At 41.4% G+C, this 23,173-nt stretch overlaps 1 protein-coding gene across 2 annotated transcripts in view; it reads right to left on the reverse strand.

Annotated features, from left to right (window-relative positions):
* Positions 1–719: 719 nt before the first annotated feature.
* CDH2 (cadherin 2) overlaps positions 720–23,173 on the reverse strand; it is a 193,801-nt gene continuing 171,347 nt past the window's right edge. Inside the window, exons 15-16 of one of the 2 annotated variants that reach the window (XM_034762813.1) lie at positions 12,862–13,026; positions 720–2,098 (exon numbers count right to left, since the gene is read on the reverse strand). In XM_034762813.1, the coding sequence (XP_034618704.1) occupies positions 1,892–2,098; positions 12,862–13,026 (372 nt within the window). In that variant the 3' untranslated portion in view covers positions 720–1,891. The remainder of the gene's footprint in view (positions 2,099–12,861; positions 13,027–23,173) is intronic. The other variant, XM_034762814.1, reaches the window with a different exon arrangement.

Here is a 23,173-nt window from a genome sequence, read left to right on the forward strand (position 1 = left end):
TGTGACGTTTCTGCTAAGGTGCTTTTCAGAATTTGGCCCTTAATGTCTGAAAAAGTATGGATTAAAAATGGGCAGCGAGTAAATGAATTTCTGTGCCTACTACATTCATTTGATTTGTAAATCAATCGTTAGGTTCTAAGTTTACCTAGAAATTATTACCTACAAATAGTACTTTTTACAAATATCATTATTCTACTGATAAAACCGTATGATTTTAAGGAACAATTTGAAGGGCTTGATCTCACTCGTATGGGGAGTATGGACGCGGACTTCAACATAAGCAGGGTTAGGCATTGGGTGATTTGCCAGGAACTGCAAAGCCCTTCCAACCTATTATAATTATATAACCAGTATCAGAATCATCCCATTATTAAACCAGAAAGTATTCAGAGAGCATGCCAATTTGATTCTTTGGAAAACGTATGGTAAAACTAAAGAGCCATCCATTCATTTCAAATGAGAGTTCTGAAGGTTTTGCCTTAATAGTAACACCACAGCCTATTCCTATTTCATTTTGGCACTTTGCTTCCAAACTTATAACAAAATTCAGACTTTCTTCTAGCCTACATATAATTTATTCACAGATCATGTGAACTGAATGATGAAAAACTGCACACACTTTTTCACTATTATTCAATGAAGCTTTAGTATTCTGTATTTTTTTTTTTGCTAGAGTCAGAGCTGCTCAAGTGCAAAAGAAGTCCAAACCAGCCACCAGATCCAAAATTAGCATTTTATTCAGAACGTTGGGGTCAGAGGTGTATCATTTATATTCTGGTACACAATACAGAGGCAAAGCTGTTGTCAGAAATCTCTTCAGTTCAAAAGCTCCTTTTTCCAACATACTGTATATTTACTAGTACCACCAGTATCAGGCCACCCCTGTCTTCTTTTTGGTACAAATTATGTAAAACGTTTGTGCTAAGAACTTTTCTCCCTCCCCAAACCAAAAAAATTAAAATAAAAAATAAAAAATAAAATTGAGTACTCTAACTACAGTTCAACAATTGAATCAATGTCACTTGTTTGCAACCTGTTTTGTAAATACTTTATCCATAACGAAAGATATAAACATGCAAAAACCTGAATCCATAGTCCAAATAATACATACACATGTTCTGAAGTTTCTGCACTTCCCAATAGACTATGCCAATAAAACATTATGTACACATACCATTTTTACAGTGAAGTGGGAAAAAAACAGTACCAGAAATTTTTAAAAAAAGTGTACATGGATTAAGACCAAAATGTGCCTAACATTCTACCATAAGAAAAAAAAATCAATTCTGCTACAAACTGGTGATATGAAAACTCCCTTTATTTGCAACCAGCTGCATAAGTTTTAGAATTTTAGTGAAAAAAACCCTAACATCTAAAACTAGAAGTAATGTACATTTTTTCAATCTCATGGTCATCTCCCCCAGATAATAAAATGGCTCCATGAGGGTTTTTTTTGTTTGTTTTTAAAATTTCCTTATTTTAATAAAAGCAATGCAATGTAACAAAAGCATGTTGAAGCATACTGTGATTTAATTTACTCCTCCCCACCCCAACATATTTTGTCTCTTTAATGCATCATTTCAGAAATCAGTACCATTAAAGCCTTAAACATAAAACTAATTCCGATCTGTAAAAGGTACAAAAAGGCACATAAAATCCCAGTGCTTCTGTACTGTAAAATTCAAGTGTAACTGAGCTCAATATTTTTTTCCAAACAGCATTGGATTACTGATATTCCCACTGAGCCCAAATTGGTTTGCAGCCTATGCCAAAGCCTTCAGCAAGCACTTGTGCTAGTAGACTACAAAGTTAAAGCCTAGCTTCTGTATGCTTTTTGGGAATATCAGTTGAAATGTTTGTACTTGTCCAAAAACAAAGTTCACTTTGAAGTTCAGTCATCACCTCCACCATACATATCAGCAAGTTTCTTGAAACGTGGGCCCCAGTCATTTAGGTAGTCATAGTCTTGCTCACCACCACTACTTGAGGAGTTAAGAGAGCTCAAAGATCCAGCAGTGGAGCCACTACCTTCATAGTCAAAGACTAGGAGGGAGTCATATGGTGGGGCTGTAGGGTCATTGTCAGCTGCTTTAAGTCCCTGAAATAAGGAGAAAAGAAGAAAGACAAAATTCTATATGTGATACAGAGAGCAAAAATGTAACAGGAATATCTCAATTCTATCACATCCACTGCAAGCTGAGAAAACCAGATTCTTGCTCTTATCCATTTCCTCAGATTTCAACTAATGAAACAGCATTCATATTTTTGAAACTTCAAAAATATTAAGTAATGAGTCTTCTGTTCTTATGGTCAAGTTTCCAGCATTAGCCGATTTTGAATTTAACTGAACATATGGTTACACATCTTTAGAGAACATTATTATTACTGTTATTTCTATTGCAGTAGCATCCAAACAGGGATTAGATGCTGTACAAACCAGTATAGACATTCCCTGAGCCAGAGAGCTCATAATCTAAGATATACAATAGGGACCATCACTTGAAGAAGAACTAAGATATGGACAGGTTTCAGAGTAGCAGCCGTGTTAGTCTGTTCCCACCTGTTCATGCTCTCTGTATGTGTGTATATATATCTCCTCAATATTTATTCCACTCTATATGCATCCGAAGAAGTTGGCTATAGTCCACGAAAGCTTATGCTCTAATAAATTTGTTAGTCTCTAAGGTGCCACAAGTACTCCTGTTCTTCTTAAGATATGGACAGTTTATGATAACATGAACAAAACCACAAACCATTGGAATCAGGGGTTTGAAGGGGAAAGAAAGGAAAGATTATAGGACAGACAAGCGTGTTTGTACAGATAACTTACAACAGCAGTCTCAATGGTCCCCACCTGACCACACTGAAAGACAGTAGGCCTTTGGTTAATCTGCACATGCCAGAAGACACTGGTATCTCCATAAATAAATAATTGGGAGATATTTAACTTCACTCCTGCTCCCTAGTTTGCAGCATTCAGGTCACCTACCTCTAAGCCCCACCATGAGGAAGAGAGCATTAATACATAATGGCCTAGGCTTTATGAGTTTTACAGTGACCATACACGAACTCTCGTGCATTAGTTCACAAGTGCAAATAATAAATTTCACAAGAGATCAAAGCTACATGTACGATAAAAATCTAGACACGCGTTAATGTTTTTTTTCAATTATTACTTTCTAGTGATTGTAACCTTTGTTTCAAATTCTTCAATCTATCAGACAGCCAAAAGACAATCCATAATTTTAAAATTCCGCTTCTAAGGACGAGCAACATAAACCAAAGTAACCCAGCACCCTGGGTGTCACCATAATTATCAATGGAGCTTGAAGGTTTGGTGAAGAAGTAGGAATAAGACTGATCTGGCAAATATAACAGCCTGGGTTTGCTTTGTTGGTGGGGCTTATTTCAAGGCAGGGATAGCAGACAGCTGTTGCCAATCTCATTTTGGAGGGATGACAATATTTCATTTTCTGAGGACATTTTGAAATAAATACAAAGCTGGACATGACTTATGTTTTCTTTTGTGGATGAAGGATTTCAGTTATCAACATCCTGAAGATGATTTAGAAGATCACTTCTATAGCTTGTCCTGAGGAAGTAAGTGACTTGAATTTCACTTTCAGGGGAAGGCCTGAAGGGTTTGGAGCACATCCCAGAATTCGGCTTTTAATGAGAGACTGTATTTTGGTGAAACAATTTGATGCGTTAAAGGACAGATGTCATGGCCATCCATATCTGCCAACCAAGGAGAGAGCCAGAATGCTCCATGACTTTTACAGCAGGGCTTCTCAGCCCACAGGATACATCTTCAAATGAGCTGCAAGCAGAAGCGGATGAAGGTCTCCTACCCTAGGCCAGAACAAGTGGTGGTCCCCATGCCAGAACCGTGGCCCGCCCCACCCCCTCTGCCCCCTGCCCGTCCAACAGCCCCACCCCATTCCACCCCTTTCCCCTGCAGCCCTGCCCCTGTTTTGCCCACAGTCCCACCCAATTCTACCCTCCCCCCCACTGTGGCCCCAAGACCAGAGAAGCTCTGTCCCCCTGCCATAGCCTAGGGGCCACAGTGGGGAGAGATAGTTTTGAGTGACTACAAAGAAACTTGGGATTTAGAGGGTCATGGTGTAACCATGGGAGAGCATGGTTACATGCCTGACACTTCTCCTCAGCAGCTAGTGGGTGGGGGATTAACAGAGCCATTGCTGAGAAGGACTACAGCCAAAGCCCTCCTCCCTTGAAGCAAGGCAGAGTAGGGAAGGAAATCTCTCTTTCTCCCCTGCTCTCTCTCCGAAACAATTCTTTCCTTCTGCTCCCCGAACCATCTTCTTACCCAGGTTTAAGCCTAAAAGCTCCATCTGGCCTTACAGATTTTAAAACGTTAAATTAGCTCCCTTTGCTAGAATCTCAGAGATAATGAAAGGAATGGCCACAAAGGCTCAACAAAGAGGGTTGAAGTCTGGAAGACAATATAAATAGAGTTACCATCCTCAGGGGTTTTCAACTCTGCAGTTTCTTCCACTGGATGTGCAGAATTTTTTCAAAGCCTTCAGCTGAAGTATCTACTTTGGCAGCCACTGTCCACAGACAAATTGTCAGCCAAACTGCCATAAGGCTTAGTGAAGAATTTAAGAGTGAGGGCCCTGTCAAGCCTCTCACTCTTAAATTAGCACTTAAAAATTTCTCTGAGAACAGCTTCCTGACAAAACAGATTATCTGCAAGATTGAGTATTTCCTTGGAGATTATCCCTTTTCAGTAAAATTTATTCAATATGGTTTGACATGGCATGTTGTAGGTCTAATCATGTGACGTAACAGCCTATTGCATGGACATTGATTTTTCTAGAAAACACCCCGGTATCGCTAAATCAGTTAATCAGGCCACATGTCACATATGCATAGGAAAAGAAACACCAGTGAAACTATGCGCCTGATTCTCTTCTGCCTTGTGTAACCATTCATAAATATGTAAAATGAGAGTACAGTGCTACCAATGTGATTTAATAGCATGTTTTGCCCCCTTTGCCTGGGTGTACATGACTACACAAGGCAGCAGAGAATCTGGCTCAGGATATTTAGTTTTTGTATATTTATGATACTAATAACCTCAGCCAAGAACATTTCTAGAATTTAAATAAATGCTTTGGGTTGTACAACGTCACTGAGCTGGTAATTAGTAGCCAGCACTCCAGTCATCTTTTCGAATTACCTAACCAGGATAATTGGTACCCTTTGTTATATTTCTTTTCTGAGTTTTCTATCCTGATAGCTGTAATAAGGACAAATGAGTCCATCATCCTAAATGTCTGTAGCTGGAGTGCAATGTCTTATCTGGTCCAACTTCAAAGCTCTAGTCTTTTTTGTTCATTTCTGCTCTTGAAACAGAAACACAATTTTACTTACTGAACTATATATAGCTGCGTCTACATTGTTGAATGTTCTTCCTTTCAGTCAGTCCCTTAAGCTTGCTCAGGGCTACGGATCCCATCCTTTTGGATGTAGGTAACAGGGAAGGAAGAGAAGTCCTGCTTCAGCTGAAGAGGTTATGTGGAAAGTATCAAAGCTATCTTGTAAAAGCCATTCACAATGCTGGCCTGGAGCAGAAATTCTGGAGCTATTCCTATAGTTTTCACAGTTGATCCACTCTCAGGATGGCCAGCTTGTGAATCTGACTCTGGGATACTAGCTTAATTGGTATCTGTAAATAAAAATAGTTTTCCCATGCAACAGTAGAAGTTCTGCCAGGCACTAGCCATCTACAGCATGAAGCTAGGCTTACAGACTGAACAATCTCTTATTATTTTCAAGTTGGTACTTGGATTTTCCTGGTTCAGCATCCATTGCTGGCAGTGGATGAAATAAAACTGTTGCTGTGCCATTGAGTTTACAGGATAGAACGACAATGAAAAATTCACTGTTCCAGAGGCTGTACTTAATGGGCAAACTGTTTCCTTGAGAAAAGGTACCAAGAGGCAGCATTATGGAGATATCAACATGGTTAAACTTAAGTTGACAATTGCACTTAAAGCAAGGTTAAAAATCTCTCTATTTCATCTTCTAATGCTCCAAATTTAATCACAGTAACTCTTGGAAGGACAAGTGAATTTCCCACAATATATCCTTGGCAAAATATTTACTACATTTTACAGAGGAAATTTAAAATGAGACAATTTCACCTTCCTGTTGCGGAATACAATCACCACACTAACCCAGTCTGCCATCTATTTCTGTTGTCTGGTGCTATTTCTATGACTAGCTAGCTCTCCACTTCCTCAGAGGTGTTCATTACCAGAAGGAGTCCCTGTCTAAAGGAGCCGGTAAGGTCATGTGGACTGGGCTTTTCCATCTTAAGAACCAGAGGAGGTTTGCCAGATGGATAAGCTGCCTCAATAGTGGAGATGTAAACTTTACTCAGAAAAATTTGGCTTCAACTTTCCCCTCTTTCTGCCCATGCCACAGCCCCTGTTACTCAGAGGAGGCATGAAAGAGGAAGGGGAATTTGCACCCAGAGTTGACCAAGGAAGTTCAGCAACCTTATGTTTACATAAGCTAAGCACCCATAATGCTCTCATTTTATCTACTGTTACCAAATGACAGGAAAAGGTAAACTACAGAATCCTGAACAGGAATGGGGAACATTAGAGAATTAATGTTCTTGTGCTTACATTTTTATAAATTCTAGTTCTTTATCGGATTTGAGAGATGTGTTTGGTGGTGCTGGGAGGGGGATTGGGAATAAGGAAGGGAAACCTAAGGGTTATATGAACAATTGTGACAATCTAAGAGTTGGCTTTTGAAGAGAGAGCACATTGAAGGGCTCCATCTTGCAAAGACCTTAACACCATCAACAACAATATTACTTCAAAATGAGTGGAGGGTCCGCTGCATCTCATGGGATAGGGCCTATGGTTTGTGATTTACATTTAATTTACCTCAGGCTATGTCCTGTGTTGATTAGAAATAGAGCTTTAGCCTCAAGCTCTCTACCATAATACAATTTCTTCAAGATGATTTAGTTGGTGTTGGCCCTGCTTTGAGCAGGGGGTTGGACTAGATGACCTCCTGAGGTCTCTTCCAACTTATTCTATGATTCTAAGATTTCTGTTCAGGGACAGTTGACTCTTGAAAATGTACTGTTAGATTGAATAAAGCTATTGCAACGTATGCTTAATTTACACTGGTATGCAAATCCTCAAGTATTCTAAGTGTTAATAATGTTCTACTTTTTAAAAACTCAAAATAGAATGCTGAATGTCTACAGAGGATTCCTAATAACACATGACTTATCTTACCAACTTGTTTGTACACTGGACTGGAAGAAAAGGAGTTTTTTCCTTAAAATTAGAGACTCATCTATCCACTGAAACAGACAAAGCAAGCAAGTCCCTGTGGTATTTTTTGTTTATGCCCGCAAACCATATTATAACTGTAAGTCACAACTGGAATTCTTTTCTTTTTGGAAAGTGGTTATCTATTAAGCATAACTGTTTTAATATTTTCAAAATGCTTGAATATTTTAACAGCACTGCATATTTTAACAGTTGTTTTCAACTGACAAGTCATTAGGATGGTACAGCATACTCAGTTACATATTCCTCATCAAGTTAGGTAGATTTCCTTGCGTATTACTTGAGTAATTTGGACCATCTCAAAAAAGATACATTAGAAATGGAAAACATACAGAGAAGGGCAACAAAAATGATTAAGGGGGTGGGAAATCTTTCATATGAGGAGAGATTAAAAAGACTAGGACTGTTCAGCTTGGAAAAGAGATGGCTAAAGGTGATATGATAAAGGTCTATCAAATCAAGACTGGTGTGGAGAAAGTTAATAAGGAAGTATTATTTACTTCTTCTCATAACACAAGAACCAGGGGTCACCCAATGAAATTAATAGGCCGCAGGTTTAAAACAAACAAAAGGAAGAATTTCTTCTCACAATGCACAGTCAACCTGTGGAACTTGTTGCCAGAGGATGTTCTGAAGGCCTGAACTGTAACAGGGTTCAAAAAAAGAAATAGATAGGTCCATTAATGACTACGAGCCAGGGTGGGCAAGGATACAACCTCATGCTCTAAATTAATGGAGATACTCTATCTCCTAGAACTGGAAGGGACCAGGTCATCCAGTCCAGCCCCCTACCTTCATTAGCAGGACCAAGTACTGATTTTGCCCCAGATCCCTAAATGGCCCCCTCAAGGATTGAACTCACAACCCTAGGTTTAGCAGGCCAATGCTCAAACCACTGAGCTATCTCTCCAGAGGCTCTGGATAGCCCTAGCCTCTGACTGCCAGAAGCTGGGAGTGGATGATAGGGGATGGATCACTCAATGATTATTCTGTTCCTTCCCTCTGAAGCACCTGGCATTGGCCACTGTCAGAAGACAGGATACTGGGCTAGATGGGCCATTGGTCTGATCGAGTATGGCTGTTCTTATGACTAGGAATCTATGCCCTTGCACTACCTGCATTTTTATAAGATTCTCGGAGCATACGGTAGAATGAAAGGAAGAGGCTTGTACAGCAAATGCACATTACAAAGTTCCATTCCAAAGACCTTTTTTTAGGTGCTGGTAGGGATAAAAGGACTGCATTGCCAATTCTGGTAAAGACAGTTCAAGCTCTTTTGCATTCTTTGCTGCTAATTTCTCTAGCATTTCTCCCAACAGCTTTTCACCTGTGACTTGGATGTGCAGAGTACCCACTTTGATGACTGTCTGCTGTCCATTGATGTAGGCACAGCTTCCTTGTAGCCACTGAGTTAGAGACCTTGTTTTTGAAGCAAATCACATTAAGGCCAATAATTTACATAAACATTGGTTGGACCTGTTCAAAATCTGAACCCAGTCAAATTCGCACCAAGCGAGAATCATTCTCTGAGGCCAATAAGCCACCAGGTTACCACAAATATATTTTCCTGAACAATGACAAGGAATCCTTTTGATCCTTAGATCCACAGTTGCTGATCCTGCAATGTCTGTGATTGCTGCCACAATCTACATGGCTGGTGATGAGGGCTTCAAAGAACTCCCCACAAGGTGTCTTTTGTCTTAAAGTCTTAGTGATTTTTTGTATAAGTCTGTGTGAGGCTACTCCTCTTCTGACTTTAGGGACCTGTGGTAGTTCATGTAAATGTATGAGATTTTTATGATTCTATTTAACATTTTAATTTTAACTGGGACTGCCCATTTGGATCCTCCCGTGTCCTCCAAGGAGGAAAGTAGGTGAAACATCTAATTTTGTTTGGTGGGAAGATATTTCTCTTTAGTTTTGGGACCTTCTTCTTTCATTTTGCCAGGTTTACTGCCTTGCAGCTGTAGTATTAAAGCACTTGGGGGAAAACCTGAGTGTATGGCTCTCCAGGTCATCACCGGATGCAGAGAGTTTGCCCTCCTCAGAAGCACGGCCATCAGGAAAAGGGAACTCTTTCGTCATAGTTTCTCATGAGTGACTGCTGCCCTGTGCAAATGGGGGTGAGGTTGCAATACCCTGACTGGATAAAGAGCTTGCCATGGGGCCTTGGGAACCATCTGAAAAGATCTTCCTGCTTCCCAAGCTCGTTAACTTCCATTTGAGTACTTAAGGACAGACTTATGAGCATTTGGGGCTTTGCTAAATAAAATATAAGTGTTTTGAGAACAGAAAGGGACTTCCCACTGCTGAAAAACAAATTAAAACTGAAATTATAATACAATTGTTCAGGATAAGCCAAACTTCTAACTTGTTCAACTGGCAAAACCTGAGGCAGATGCTCATGAGGGGCGTGGCTTAGTCCGAAGAGCCCCAGCAACAACACTGGACTGTCTCCAGCTTTCACAAGGAAGAGGTGTAGCTCATTGTTTATGGCTGATGCCACGTGCTAGAATGATGTCTTCAGTGATGACTGCAGAAGAAAGGTGCTGAAAACTTGAGTCTAAATGCTTTAAAAAACCCTTTTAGCATTAGAAAAGTAACTGTTATAAGGACTTCTTAAAAATAAAATGATGTGTTTCTGAAATTTATTACATATTCAAGGATCAGTCCACCAACCCTTACGTACATAGCAGTCAATGGAATAGCTCCCTACATTGCAAAGTAAAAAAAAAAGCATAACAGTGAACAGGGGCGGCTCCAGGCACCAGCACACCAAGCGTGTGCCTGGGGCGGCAAGCCACGGGGGGCGGACTGCCAGTTGCCGTGGGGGCGGCAGTCAGGGAGCCTTTGGCGGAGTGCCTGCGGAAAGTCCGTCGGTCCCGCGGTTTCAGCGGTAATTCGGTGGCGGGTACGCCGAAGGCACGGGACCAACAGACCTCCCGCAGGCATGCCGCCGAATCCGCGTTACCTGCCTGACCTCCTACAGGCATGCCACCGAAAGCTGCCTGACTTCCGTGTTTGGGGTGGAAAAATACATAGAGCCGCCCCTGACAGTGAAGTATAATTGTAACAGGGTAGTTGGCCCCTTAAATGGAATTGGGCCCAGCTTTCCTGTTTTTCAATCCAGGTGTGCCCTAGTTTGGTGTAATGTCCCTAGAAATTAGAAGTGAGAGACACCCCAAAGGCAAGGGAGAGTTTAGAATGCTGAGTCCATAGAGAGAAAGAGAGAATCCAGAGTTCTTAGAGGAGAAAGAGCTCAGAGCTTCAGGAAGGGGAGGCCCCTAATACAGGGAGCAGTGGCACTGGTGAAAGCGGAAGGCAGGAAGGCAGTCAGGGGGTCACCTACAAATGTCCCCAGGCCAGAGAGCCAGAGCCAGAGAGAGCAGCAGAGGGAGATGCCTGCTGTCTCTTTCAGCACGAGAGCTGAAGCCAGGGGGCCAGAGAGGGTCGAGTCTGGAGAACAACTGAGGGGTTAGCCCGCTGGTATTTCTGGGCAAGTGCTGGAACCGTACCCAGGAAGGAAACAAGGGGGAAAAGCACCCCACAGTTGGCATGAGGAGTGGTGAGAGACACCAGAAGCGTATCTGAAAGTCTAAGAGAGGCAAGAGATGCTGGAGCTGTCCTGGAGAGCTGGAGTGCGGTTAGATGCCAGAGCTGTACTTAAGTATGTTGATGGACTGTTGGGCCTTGAAAGACTTGATGTTTGCACTTTGCTGGGGAATTCTGGATTATGGTTGTGGGACTTCTGAAATAAATTAACCTTGGAGAAGAGCTATTTATATGTGAAGAGTTTTTGTGGAGTTACTGGGGACTCCATCATGTGAGAGGCAAATGAGGAAGGCAGTCCAGTCATGCTGTGGCCAGCTGCAGAAGGGCACCCACCCAGGGCCGCTGTATGCCATTATGAAGGAGGATGCAAGCAGGCAATCCGCTCCTGGGCAGAAGACACCAGAAGAGGGAAATCAAGGCAGGCAACCACTTGCACAGCCAACCTGAGGCCATGAGGAGAAGGTGCCTTGAAGGTAGGCTCCCTGCCTTCATTTCCCCTTTCCATGGCCTAGCATGTCCACATTCACATTAAATCACAACTGGATAGTATAACATCATTGTTCAGCACACAGAAACTATGTCACAAGAACAGCTGGATGAATAATATGTAAGAAATAATTCAAATGGAGCTAGACCATCTCTAGTCCTTGTTTGGTTGTGCAAGGAAGTTAGGATCATCCCCAGAGAGGGGATGGAGACAAGGGACCCATGATGAATTTCACCTTTTTCCCCACTTGATTCCATACTGTCCACCAGCAAATCGTGATTTTCTCAAATATTTATTAGTTGAAATGTTAGCCATGTGACTGGTCACCTTATCACATGGTTGGTTTCTACCCCCTGATTCGAAGAATGCTCAGAATCAGATTTCTAATGCAAATTTTGAATGTTCATCGAAATTGAATTCTAATATTCTCTCAATGGTCACTTAAAAATGGAGGTCTGTGTTCATTCCTGGGAGTAATCTTGTTGCATCCAAAAATATTCTAGCAAACACAAAAGAGGTATGAACATCACAACAGGGATTTTGTTAAAAAATTCAAATATTCACAAGAGCATTTTTGCAAAATTTTCCTAGCTCCAATCAGCAGTTACCTTAAACTGTTTATTCAGGTAACAAACACTTGAGAAAATCAGAGAATATAAATGACAAGTTATTCTTTAATATTTTTTCTGCCCAAAGTAATAAGCGTAAAGAACACATTGAAATGTCTAGCATTTTAAGTTCCACAAAACAAATGACTTAAATATACCCAAACATTTGGTCAATGATAACAATAATTTTAAAAAATGTTTGTAGGCAAATATTTCTTTCATAACTGAAAATATCTTTTAAAGTAAATTCTAAATCTTCATTCACTGTCAATTATCTTTTTGTTACTTTGCAAGAATCAAAAAGGCACAGAGCCTCTTAAAAACTCTTTGACAAGGAAATTATTTAAAGCACTTACATAACATTTAATTTAGCTGCCCTACTCACTAATCTTGTTTGCTGGAACTCTTTTGGTCTTTTTAAGGCATTGAATTTCCACTATTATCTGGATTCAAAGGGTAATGTGTGAGGAAAATCAAAATGAACTTCTTCCATTATTAAATTAATCTGCATTAATAAATGAATTTAGGCTAAATTATAATTTTGTTAGTCTATTTATTACTTGGAACCCATGGTATAATCCCTCTTGGAGATATTGTGGTTAAGGCTGATAACATAGTGTGAATGCAATTAATATAAATGTTCAAAAGTTAATTGACATATCTTCCCTTTCTATTTGAATGAGTTAATTAAATTTGTCTGCACTTAAAAAGGCCATATTTATTTCTATCTACCAAGGTCATTTTAATTGTATAAGCAAGTTTAAAAAAGTTATTATGTTCCAAATGTAACAGCTATTCATGCAGAGTGCAATTAGCAACATATAAAAGCCTATCCGATCCTGCAAGGAAACTATTTTTTCTCTTTTACCTCATTAATGAAGTCCCCGATATCCCCAGGATGAGGAGCAGCTGATCTGACTGGGTACTGTGGTTCTGCATGGATTGGTCTTTCATCAAGCCGTCTGATCCCCACAGGTTTGATGGCATCTGGTTCTATGGTATCGGGTTGCTGAAGCTGGCTTAAATCATAGTCCTGAAAAGAAGGAAACAAAGAAAATGGGTCCAGAGATTTTTCAACACTTTTTATAGGAAAATAAAATAGAAAGCACACATTCAGCAAAAGACATACCTTGCAAATCATAACATTTATTGAGAATGATTCTGTAGGTATCCTAATGGAAATTTGCCATTTACATTCATGAATAAGGAATAAAACCATCATTTCTTTTATACTCCGTGTCTACCTTCGCAATACCATGTCAAATGTCTATATCCCATCAGCTTTGTAGTGCAGATCATCAATTTTCCATTGAGAAACAAAGATTTAGAGTAGCACTATTAAGCGACTAAACAATTTGCCTAGTAAATGCTGATTTACAGCATGTAGCGCAGATGCCAAATCTGACTTGTATTTTTCAAACCAAATAAATGCCAGACACCCGCATTCTGAGACATACGCAAGTGCAGAGTGCTGCAGTTTTATAATACCTTCAAAGACTGAGTTTAAGACTGCTTGCTGATTTCATGTGGCTTCCATAACAGGAAAGCTAAAGGGGGAAAATGTCATGAAAAGTACAAAGCTTCTCAGATTTGGCTTTAATTCTAAGCACTTTCTGGAGATTACTCTTGGATCTGATCATTAAGTACTTGATTCTGCAGATTCAGAACTCTGGCTGGTTGATGACACCAGCACAGCATTATGAATTCCATGTCATTAGTTAAATATCTATAGATGTAAGATATAAATCCCCATCCTGGGCTGCATCTCAATAGTGCCCAGCAGCTGGATGCCAGTCCAGTCCCTGGTATATAAGTAGCATAACCTCAAGGCTGCTCTACATTATGCCAGCGGGCCACTGCCCCACGGGTCATTACAGCAGCCAGGGGTCACCCGGCCACTCACTCCCACATTTTCTGAGACATGCCACCTATGCTGGGACTTGGGTTGTGGGGAGTGTAGAAGCTGATGTGGTGGTCCTCTGCCCTCAGAGAGCGTCCCCTGTATAGATGAACTCCTCATGGAGCTGGATCCATTGGCTTTCTGGATGCTTTGCACACTGAAGTGGGGATAAGGATCTGGCCCATGAATCTTTAGATCAGGACTATGCCATGTCTGGCTATCATCTGAATTAAATATAAAGATTGTTTTTTAAAATTATGGTCCTGAAGGTACTTTCAGGGGAAGGTGTAAGGAGTTAAACCATGCCAACTGTATTTATTGGAAATGTTAAAAATCCCATAATATGATTTAACATTACTTTTCCACATAGAATTGGCCTAGTAAAGATTATCATTTATAATCGGAGCTCTCTGTATGTAGTGGGTCTCATTAGAGGCACTTCAGAAAATGTGACATAGGGTATTTTTGAAAATGTTACTTTGTGACCCTCAGAAGATGACTAATAAAAGGGGTCGTGTAGACAGTGGACAGGTCTCCTGATAGCAGTAAAATTTGTTTGGGAGAATTGTAACAAATTGTCATTTGCACTCTCCATCCCAAAATTTGTTACTGTTCCTCAGCTTTGGGATTGAGACCTTCTGATGGCCATAAATATGTAGTTAAAAAGGTGGAACAGCATTGATGAGCTCTGGGAATGGAATTGCATACATTTAAAATTTATTGCCTGTTTTTTAATTAGCTGGTAAACTCTTCCTCTTTAAAGTGCTCAATACACAAAACAGAATAATAAAGCTGTCTCTACTAAATAGTATGTGAGGTCAATACAATGTAAGAACTGATGAAAGGTATACAAAAGGAAGAAAGAGCTCTTCATCCTTTCCCTCTATTAAATAAAATAAGCCAAAATAGTTTAGTGACATGTCACTATCAGAAAATTCAAGTAGAAGTAAAGCAGAATTTAGATTTAAATTTTAGAAATTATGAAAACAGACTCTAAATATACTTCCCACACCCTTATGAAAGACAAAATTGGAAAACATCAACAGAGAGTACTCAGCATTTCATGAGGACGCACTCGAGAAAATATGGTTAATAACCAATTTAATACAACTGTGAGGCCCTCTCTGATCATTCAATTTTTATGATGTTAAAAAAGGCATTTTTTGAACAACAATCATACAGCATTATAATAACAAACAAGTCAGGCACAACAATTTAAATATGTAAGAGCTCTTTTTTTTTTTGTAAGTTTCTAAATATTTCTGGTCTCTACAGCTATGGAGGTTACTCCCTATTGCAAGTGGGCACTACTAATGCCAAGTTTGTTTTTACACAGCCACCTAGACCTGTTGGTTCCCAGGCCTCAGTCTATGATACTCCCTTGCCTTGTTTTCCAGCTGTGGAAACTGGTCTCACAAGAATGTCATTATCAGGGACAATATGGAACATTCACCAAGGTACATATTGTGCCTATTATCAGCATATATTATTCTCTGATATCATTAAAACATCATTAAAATCAATATCTACTATATATATATATATATATATATATCTCAGTGAGCCATGTGCAGGATCCTAACCACTCCACCAAAATTATTCTAAATTGGCCCAAAGCCACACAAGCAGCATTTCCAACCACTTGTCCAGCCTGTTGCTATAGACAGCAACGCTTTACAACCAGATTGAGAAAAGAGATGGGCTCCACACTTTGACCTGGAGTTCTGGAAACCGGACAACAGAAGTGAATTCTAGAGTGGAGAACCCGACACCAAGAACATTCCATCTAAAACCAATTCTGCTTTTTGAATGAAGGGAAATGGTAGATTGAAATATGCTTTTGGAATCAGGTAGAAACAGTGACTCAGTGCTTTTTACCCAGCCATCACAGCTTGATGTGTCCTGTCTCTCAGATATGCCACAGGTCTCCATGACCCTGTCACCCTCTGGGGTTAACTGTTTTAGCACACACTGCTTAGGACTACTCTTGAGGACTGCTCATGAACTTCATGTAGTGCAGAAAATGATGGCCTATCTATTTAGTAGTGCAATCAGTGTTTAGCACATACCACATGTGCTGCATGTATTGCAGTGGCTTCCTTTTTGCAATTCACAGAGTTGATATTAATCTAGAAAGCCCTATATATATAGCCCTATATAGTTTGGGTCCTGACAGTTTAAGACGTTTCCTCTTTCCCTCTTTCAACATGCAGCCAAATCACTGTTTGGCCCTAGTTTACGAACATTACGAACAAGGCTGGTAGACTATCAGCAAAGACAGCAGGCAATGCCTGGCAAATCTTTCAGGGTATCTCTACACAGCCAAGGTTGACAGCCTCAGGCATGAATGGCTCGCACTAGCACTCTAAGAATAGATCTGTAGACAGCACTTTGAAGTTGCGGCTTGGGCTGGAGCTCAGGCTCTGATGCCTATGGAGGGGGGCAGGCTTCAAAGCCTGAGTCCAATCAACACACTGTCTACTCAGCTATTCTTAGAGTTCTAGCATGAGCCCCGCAAGCCTGATTCTGTTGACCTAGACTGAAAGATTTGCTGCCATGGGCTGTGTAGACATATCCTCAGAGGCTCTCTTTACTTACCAGCATTTTCATCTTCTGTCTAGCCCAATCTCCAGCAGTTCTCAAATTAATCCCTCCCAGGGGCTTTCACATCAAGTAGATCAAATTAACCACAATTTATGACTAGGTGTAAGAAAAGACAGTTAACTTGTTCCGTAACTGGTGTTCTTTGAGATGTGTAGCTCATGTCCATGCCATATTAGGTGTGTGTGCTCCCACATGCACTGGTGCCAGAAGTTTTTCGCTCAGCAGCATCCATAGGGGACCAGCTCTGGCGCCCTTTGGAGTGGTGCCCGTATGGCGCGGTATAAGGGGCACCACCGGTTCCCCCCACCCTCAGTTCCTTCTTGCTGGAACTCCAACAGTGGGGAAGGAGGGCGGGTCATGGAATGGATATAAGCAACACATCTCGAAGAACAGTTATGGAAAAAGGTAACTGTCTTTTTTTGCTCATGTCCATTCCATATTAGGTGATTCCCAAGCAGTACCAATGGAGGCGGGTAGGATTTCACAGAAAGATATAAAAAAATGGGGAGGATGGATCCGGGGAATAGTCTGGTGCAGTGGGGGACAACCTGCGGCCTGCACACGGCCCATCAGGATAATCCGCTGGTGGGCTGCGTGACAGTGTTTACATGGCACGGCCGCCCGCACCTCCCAGTGGTCGCAGTTCGCCTTTCCCGGCCAATGGGAGCTGTGGTAAGTGGCGGCCAGCAAGTCCCTGTAGCCTGCATCGTTTCCCGCAGTTCCCATTGGCCAGGAATGGTGAACAACGACCATTGGGAGCTGCGGGCGGCCGTGCCTGTGGACGATCAATATAAACACTGTCTCGCGGCCCACCAGCGGATTATTCTGATGGGCCACATGCAGGCCGCAGGTTACCCACCACTGGTCTGGTAGGTTGCCTTTGGGCGCACCCTCAAAATGATCGCTTGGCCCCCTGCTTGTTTCAGGTTGAACCCGACTGAGCAGAGGGTGGAGGTGCATGGTTTGGACGGTGTTTATAGTCCTTGGCTTTCTTGTGAGGCAGGTCCAGATGAGTTTGGCTCTATTGGCCCTAAGGCTGCTTCGGTTTGAACTGCTTATGTGTCTGGCCTGGGACATAAAACTGCAGAGTTTTCAGGGTGGTTCGGGAGTCCTTTAAACCATGCAGCTTGTTGTCTGTCTGTTCTGCAAACAGGGCCTGGCTGTCGAAGGGAAGGTCCTGTATCGACTCCTGAGCCTTGCTGGATAAGCCTGAGAGGAGCAGACAGGGAGCCTGCTGCATGGAGATGGCGGAGCCCATGGAATGGGTGGCAGAGTCCGCTGTGTCAGATGCTGCCTGGAGGGCCGCCCTGGCCGCGGCCGTGCCTTCACCGAGGATCGCTCGGAATTCCTTCCAGGATCCTTCAGGAAGGGAACCCTTGAACTTGGCCATGGCCTGCCACATGTTAAAGTCAGAGCGGCCCAGGAGGGCCTGGTGGTTGGCCACTCTCAATTGCAGGCTGGAAGATGAATAAACTTTGCGTCCAAAAAGATCCAGGCTCTTTGAGTCTTTGTTTTTGGGGGTAGCACATGCCCCGTCCCCAGGCTGAGTTCCGTTCGGAACTCATGAAGACTCTAAACTACTATTAAGGGTAACTAATTCAACTATTAACTATATACAACTAAATTACAGGTTATGCAAGTTCGCAAGAACGGAGAACAGGTAACACTAGTTGAAGCAGCAGACATTCCAGCACCGTCACTGGTGGCAAGAAGGAACTGAGGGTGGAGGGAGCTGGCAGCACCCCTTATTCCGCACCATGCAGGTGCCACTCCAGAGGGCGCCAGAGCCGGTCCCCTACGGCTACTGTTGAGGGAAAAAATTCCAGCACCAGTGCATGTGGCGAGCAGATACAACTAATATGGAATGAACATGAGCAAGCACTAGAAGAAGAACCAGCAGGATTAGAACCTGGGATGTTCTAGGCCAGTGATACTTCTGCATTGCCATTGGAAGCTTGGGCTGGGTTTACACTGGAGGACCCTGTGAAGCTAGGCTCTTCAGGAAGTACCACTCTGCATGGCCTGACTGGTGGCCCCTCACAGCCCACTAATTGGCTTATGCTGGTATACTGGGAAGCCATCATGGGGAGCTGTCTGAGCAACAATTCAGACTGCCTGCTTGCTTCTGCTCTAGACCTTTCTTTGCTATACACCCTAGACTCTAGCTTCTGACCCTAGTTTGTCCCTAACTCTGCTATTTGCTTGCTGTCTATAACTTGGGGCCTGAAACTAACTTCCTGGTATCCTGACCTAACATGACGCTGCTACTCATCTCCTGACTGCAATTTAGTAGCTGACCAGTGCACACAAGCCACCCACAGCCCAGCCCTGACACTAGGCAGCTCTTGCACTAGATCAGATACAAAAAGCTATATCTCCTTCCCAGCAATCTCCCAGGTCAGGCTCATTGCAGTACCTCTTTGGAAGAAGCTGGGCCAGTATTGTGCAAACCAAATTATCAAACCAGATCTCCATAATATAATCCTAAATGATTACATTATACGATCAACTTGAAAAAAATATTACCTTTTAGTAGGAAATATTTTGCCTATTCTTGCTGCTAAATACTGAAATAAGTTTACTAAATATATCATTTCTCACTATTTTTCAGTTTGTTCTCCAGGTGCATTTGGTGGCACTTTGTATATTCTCACTGTCTTACAGATATATGAGACAGGAAGCTCACGTTGCCTTTGGTATTGTTTCTCAGCCCTTGTAAAGACCCTTGTAAACATTATCATTGAAGCAGAAAAATCTAAATTTTTTCCCTTTCCTTTTTTAAAGAAAGGTATAAAGAAAAAAAATCTGGACATATTATTGAAAGGGTGAGCTAACAGAAACCTGAGATTTTTGAATTAGGCTATTTAAAAAAAATAAAGTTGACAATATCCCTTTAAATCATGGATGGTGGTGACTTTGCAATGGACAGCTCTGAGGGGAGATGTGGGTCACTGTTAGAGCCTGCCTTGCATTCCTGAACCCAGATACCAGATGAGACAGGTATTAAATGTCAACAAATTGGCCAAGCCCCAGAAATTAACCACTTCCTAACTAGGAGGTGACTAACAGGGTCTAAAACCCCAAAGTTGATTCCTTTCTGGATCTCCAGCTCCACAGCACCTGGAAGCACATACCAAATTTCTCAACTACCAAAATAAGATAAAAATGCCATTTTACAATCCCCACAAATCACTCATCCAAGAGTATACCCCACTCCAAACAGAGAGGTTCCTCCCCTATCCTCTTGACATGTGCCTAAACAACTTCCTCCTGACACTACAGGGCAGTTGTCACCCACCAGTCCTTACTCCTAAATTGAAAACCTCTCCCCTTTCATGGTGTAAGATAGCTGTAATCCAATCTCAACCTTCCTTCCAAAGACCTAGGTCAGTGAGTACCAAAAACCTGACTGTAGGAAACTGGGGAAGGCCCCCTGGATATGCTCACTTGTCTCCAAAGGGGTAAATAAACATATACAAATAAAAAAAGCTTCAACTTCTCCCACAGCAACAAAACACTCTCCCTCAGCAGTTCAATTACATGAAGACAGTAGTCTTCTCAGCAGTCTAAGAGAGTGCTGTCACTGTAATTTCTCTCTGACTAACGTCTTAATTACAAATACCACCGAGGGACAGGAGACTGGGTTGGGGGTGCATCCAACTGAAGGCTCTTTTCCATCTTGGCAATGAAGGGAAGAGAAAGGAGCAACTCACTACTGAGCAGGTGAAACTTCCCTTTTTAAAACAGCACTGTGGGATGAGGTCTTGATCACGAATGGGGGTAGGAAAGGTGATTATAAAAACCAACTGTCTCTCTCACCATTGGGTCTCTGCAGAATCCCAGCAGGAGATGAGGAGACAGACCAGGAATCAGGTGCTCAGTGGCCACTACACGGATGCTTTGAGCCCTTCCAATGTATTTTGTTTTGGACAGCGGGCAGACCTTTTTCTGGAATAGATACATCTAATGTATGTGCTGTATTCCAGAACAGCTGTATGATCCCAGAAGCCCACCTATATTTTAAATGTAATAGGTCCTTAAATCAGGGAAGTATGGTAAACTAAATTAAAGACGTCCCTAGAAATACTCATTTGATGGTTACTAGAGTCTGTAATGCTATCATTATGAAGGGGAAAAGCATGTACAATGCACATATAGTTTCTCTGTCTCACAACTGTCTGACAACTATCTCTGACTGATAACTGAATGAAAAATGTTTGAAAGTGGTTCCGTTTAACAAATGGCGCTGTCTGCAGTGAATATTACCAAGAACAATCTCTTATGTAATTTCAAGGACCAACAACTGACCTTCCAATAAGTATGTGACACCACTGCAAGTGGGAAAGAAAACTAATTATGCCAAGGAATATATAACTGGAAACTGGGTTTCAGCAAGTTCATCAGGAATACAATACAAAGTACTTTTATGCAACATCCTTCACACTAAGCATCTCAAAATGATTTACAGATAGGAGAAATTTTACCATTCATAAAAAAACCCAAAACAGATGTATTTGAAGGGAATCCAATTACAATGTATCAGTTCTCCTGAGTAAAACTTAAAGATTGGACTGCTGCCATGCATATTTAAATTATATGGATAGGCACACATTATATAGGTTATAGTATTAAGCAAAGTATAAGGTTATATTCCCAAGTATTCAGGTGCATCCCAAATTTAATGTGTGAAAGCTGACACAGTTGCATTGACTGGGGCAAAGCAAGTATTTGATACAGCTGTACAATCCAAATTGGAACAAAACAGAATAATAGGAAATATTTTGATAAGCTCAGTACATGAAAGCTGTTAAGAGTTTGGAAGACTGTAGTTCTGAAATTGGCCAAATTATGCCTTATCCTGTCTACATGTCTTGGAGTGAAAGAGGGAACAAGTCTAGCAGCTGAGGGGGAGGTTGTACAATTCAGTAGGATGGAGCCATTATCCTCTCTTCCCCCAGTATATACCTACAGGGGAATGTCTCGGTGAGTGCAGGCTACATCTTTGCAACAAGTGTAGCAAGAGGCACTGTGCTGGGACCTCTGGAAGTATGCTCATAGTCAGACCAAACGTCCATCTAGCCCAATATCCTGTCTTCCAACAGTGGCCAAAGCCAGGTGCTCCACAGGGAATGAACCGAACACCTAATCATTAGTGATCCATCCCCTGTTGCCCATTCCCAGCTTCTGATAATCAGGGGCTAGGGAGATCATTAACATGCCACAGTTAACATGCATCCTTCTACACTACTCCAGAGAAGAAGGTGCTTCTTGTGCCACAAAGTTCCACCATGCATACATCTAAAATTTAATTTAATCTAATTAGAGAAATGCACAGCAAAACACTGGCACCTTTCAAGATTAAGTTTCCTTAAAGAGGATTTTTATATACCATGTTTTTTCTTAATGTGGAAGCAATGTCATGGCTTTGAGAGCAACTGAAGATAATTATAAAAAATGCTAAAAGGCAATGCCTGTTGTGTTTGATTGTGCCTAGAAACTTCTAAAAATGGGTAGGTAAACCTGACAGAGTATTACTAGTATCTTCAGATTGGGTAGTGTCCCTTCTGTCTAAATTGCAGGTTTGCGCAGACTCCCGATGAACAGGGCAGCTACGACCTACTCTTCCTGTTCTGGACCAGCTGCTCTGGTTGTATTTGAATGTTAAGATATTTACTTAAATCATTATCAAGAGTTTAACAGATTTTTGTTGTGATACAGTGAATTATTCTGTGTGTAATTAGAGAACTGGATCTGGTCTACATGAATATGTATCATAACTGCACAAGCCAGATTCTCAATCAAGTGAACGGGCTAGCAACCTCTGTAAAAATACAAAACAGTGCACAAGTAGGGCAAATTTTTCAAGATAATGCTCAGATCCATGAATAAACTCATAAGAGTTCAAATACGACCGTCCACAATTCCCGTGACTGTGTGCATAAACTGCATGACTGCATACACAAATGTCTAGTTGGCCACCTAACTAGCTATTTTCATATACAATTACCCAAGCTGCATACACAGCCAAAGTAATTGGGTGTGGAATCACAGCTGCCTTTTATTTTAAATGTAGGACTTTTAGAAATTATACCCAGACACTCCATATTGCAATTTGACTTGACCAATCTCTAAGGCTCAGACCCATTCACTAGAAGAACTATCAATTTCAGCAGAATTTATCTGCTGTTGCACCCACTTAGCTTAAGTTACCTCTTAAATAATATTAAAACACCCCCAAACCCTAACTTGGGAGGCAGTTTACACTGAAAATATTGGCCCCGATCCTACCAGGTGCACTTTGCAGGCTGAATCCTAGACTGGCTCAAGTCTACAGGCTCCAGGGTGTGCAGTGATCTACATAGGTGGTGCAGTTTTGCAGGAGTACTGCTATTTATGAAAAGCCATATCTGCCCCAATAGTTGATGGCTTTTTTTATTTGCCATTCACTTTTCTGTTACTTTCTGCTGCTTTGGTTTTTCCCATTCGTTTTTATTATCAATCTATCTGGATCATTACAACTTTATAATTTCCTAAGATAACCAAGGAACCAGCTATCGTTTTTTATTAATAAAAAGTGAAAGTTAAGCCCAAAGCTGCAAATAAAGCTCTATACAAGGCCCCAGATTCTAGATAGGATAAAATATATTGCAATGATTTTTGTAATGGAATTTAGAAA

The sequence above is a fragment of the Trachemys scripta genome, chromosome 2, assembly GCF_013100865.1.
Source record: "Trachemys scripta elegans isolate TJP31775 chromosome 2, CAS_Tse_1.0, whole genome shotgun sequence".
In the NCBI taxonomy this organism is placed as follows: Eukaryota; Metazoa; Chordata; order Testudines; family Emydidae; genus Trachemys; species Trachemys scripta.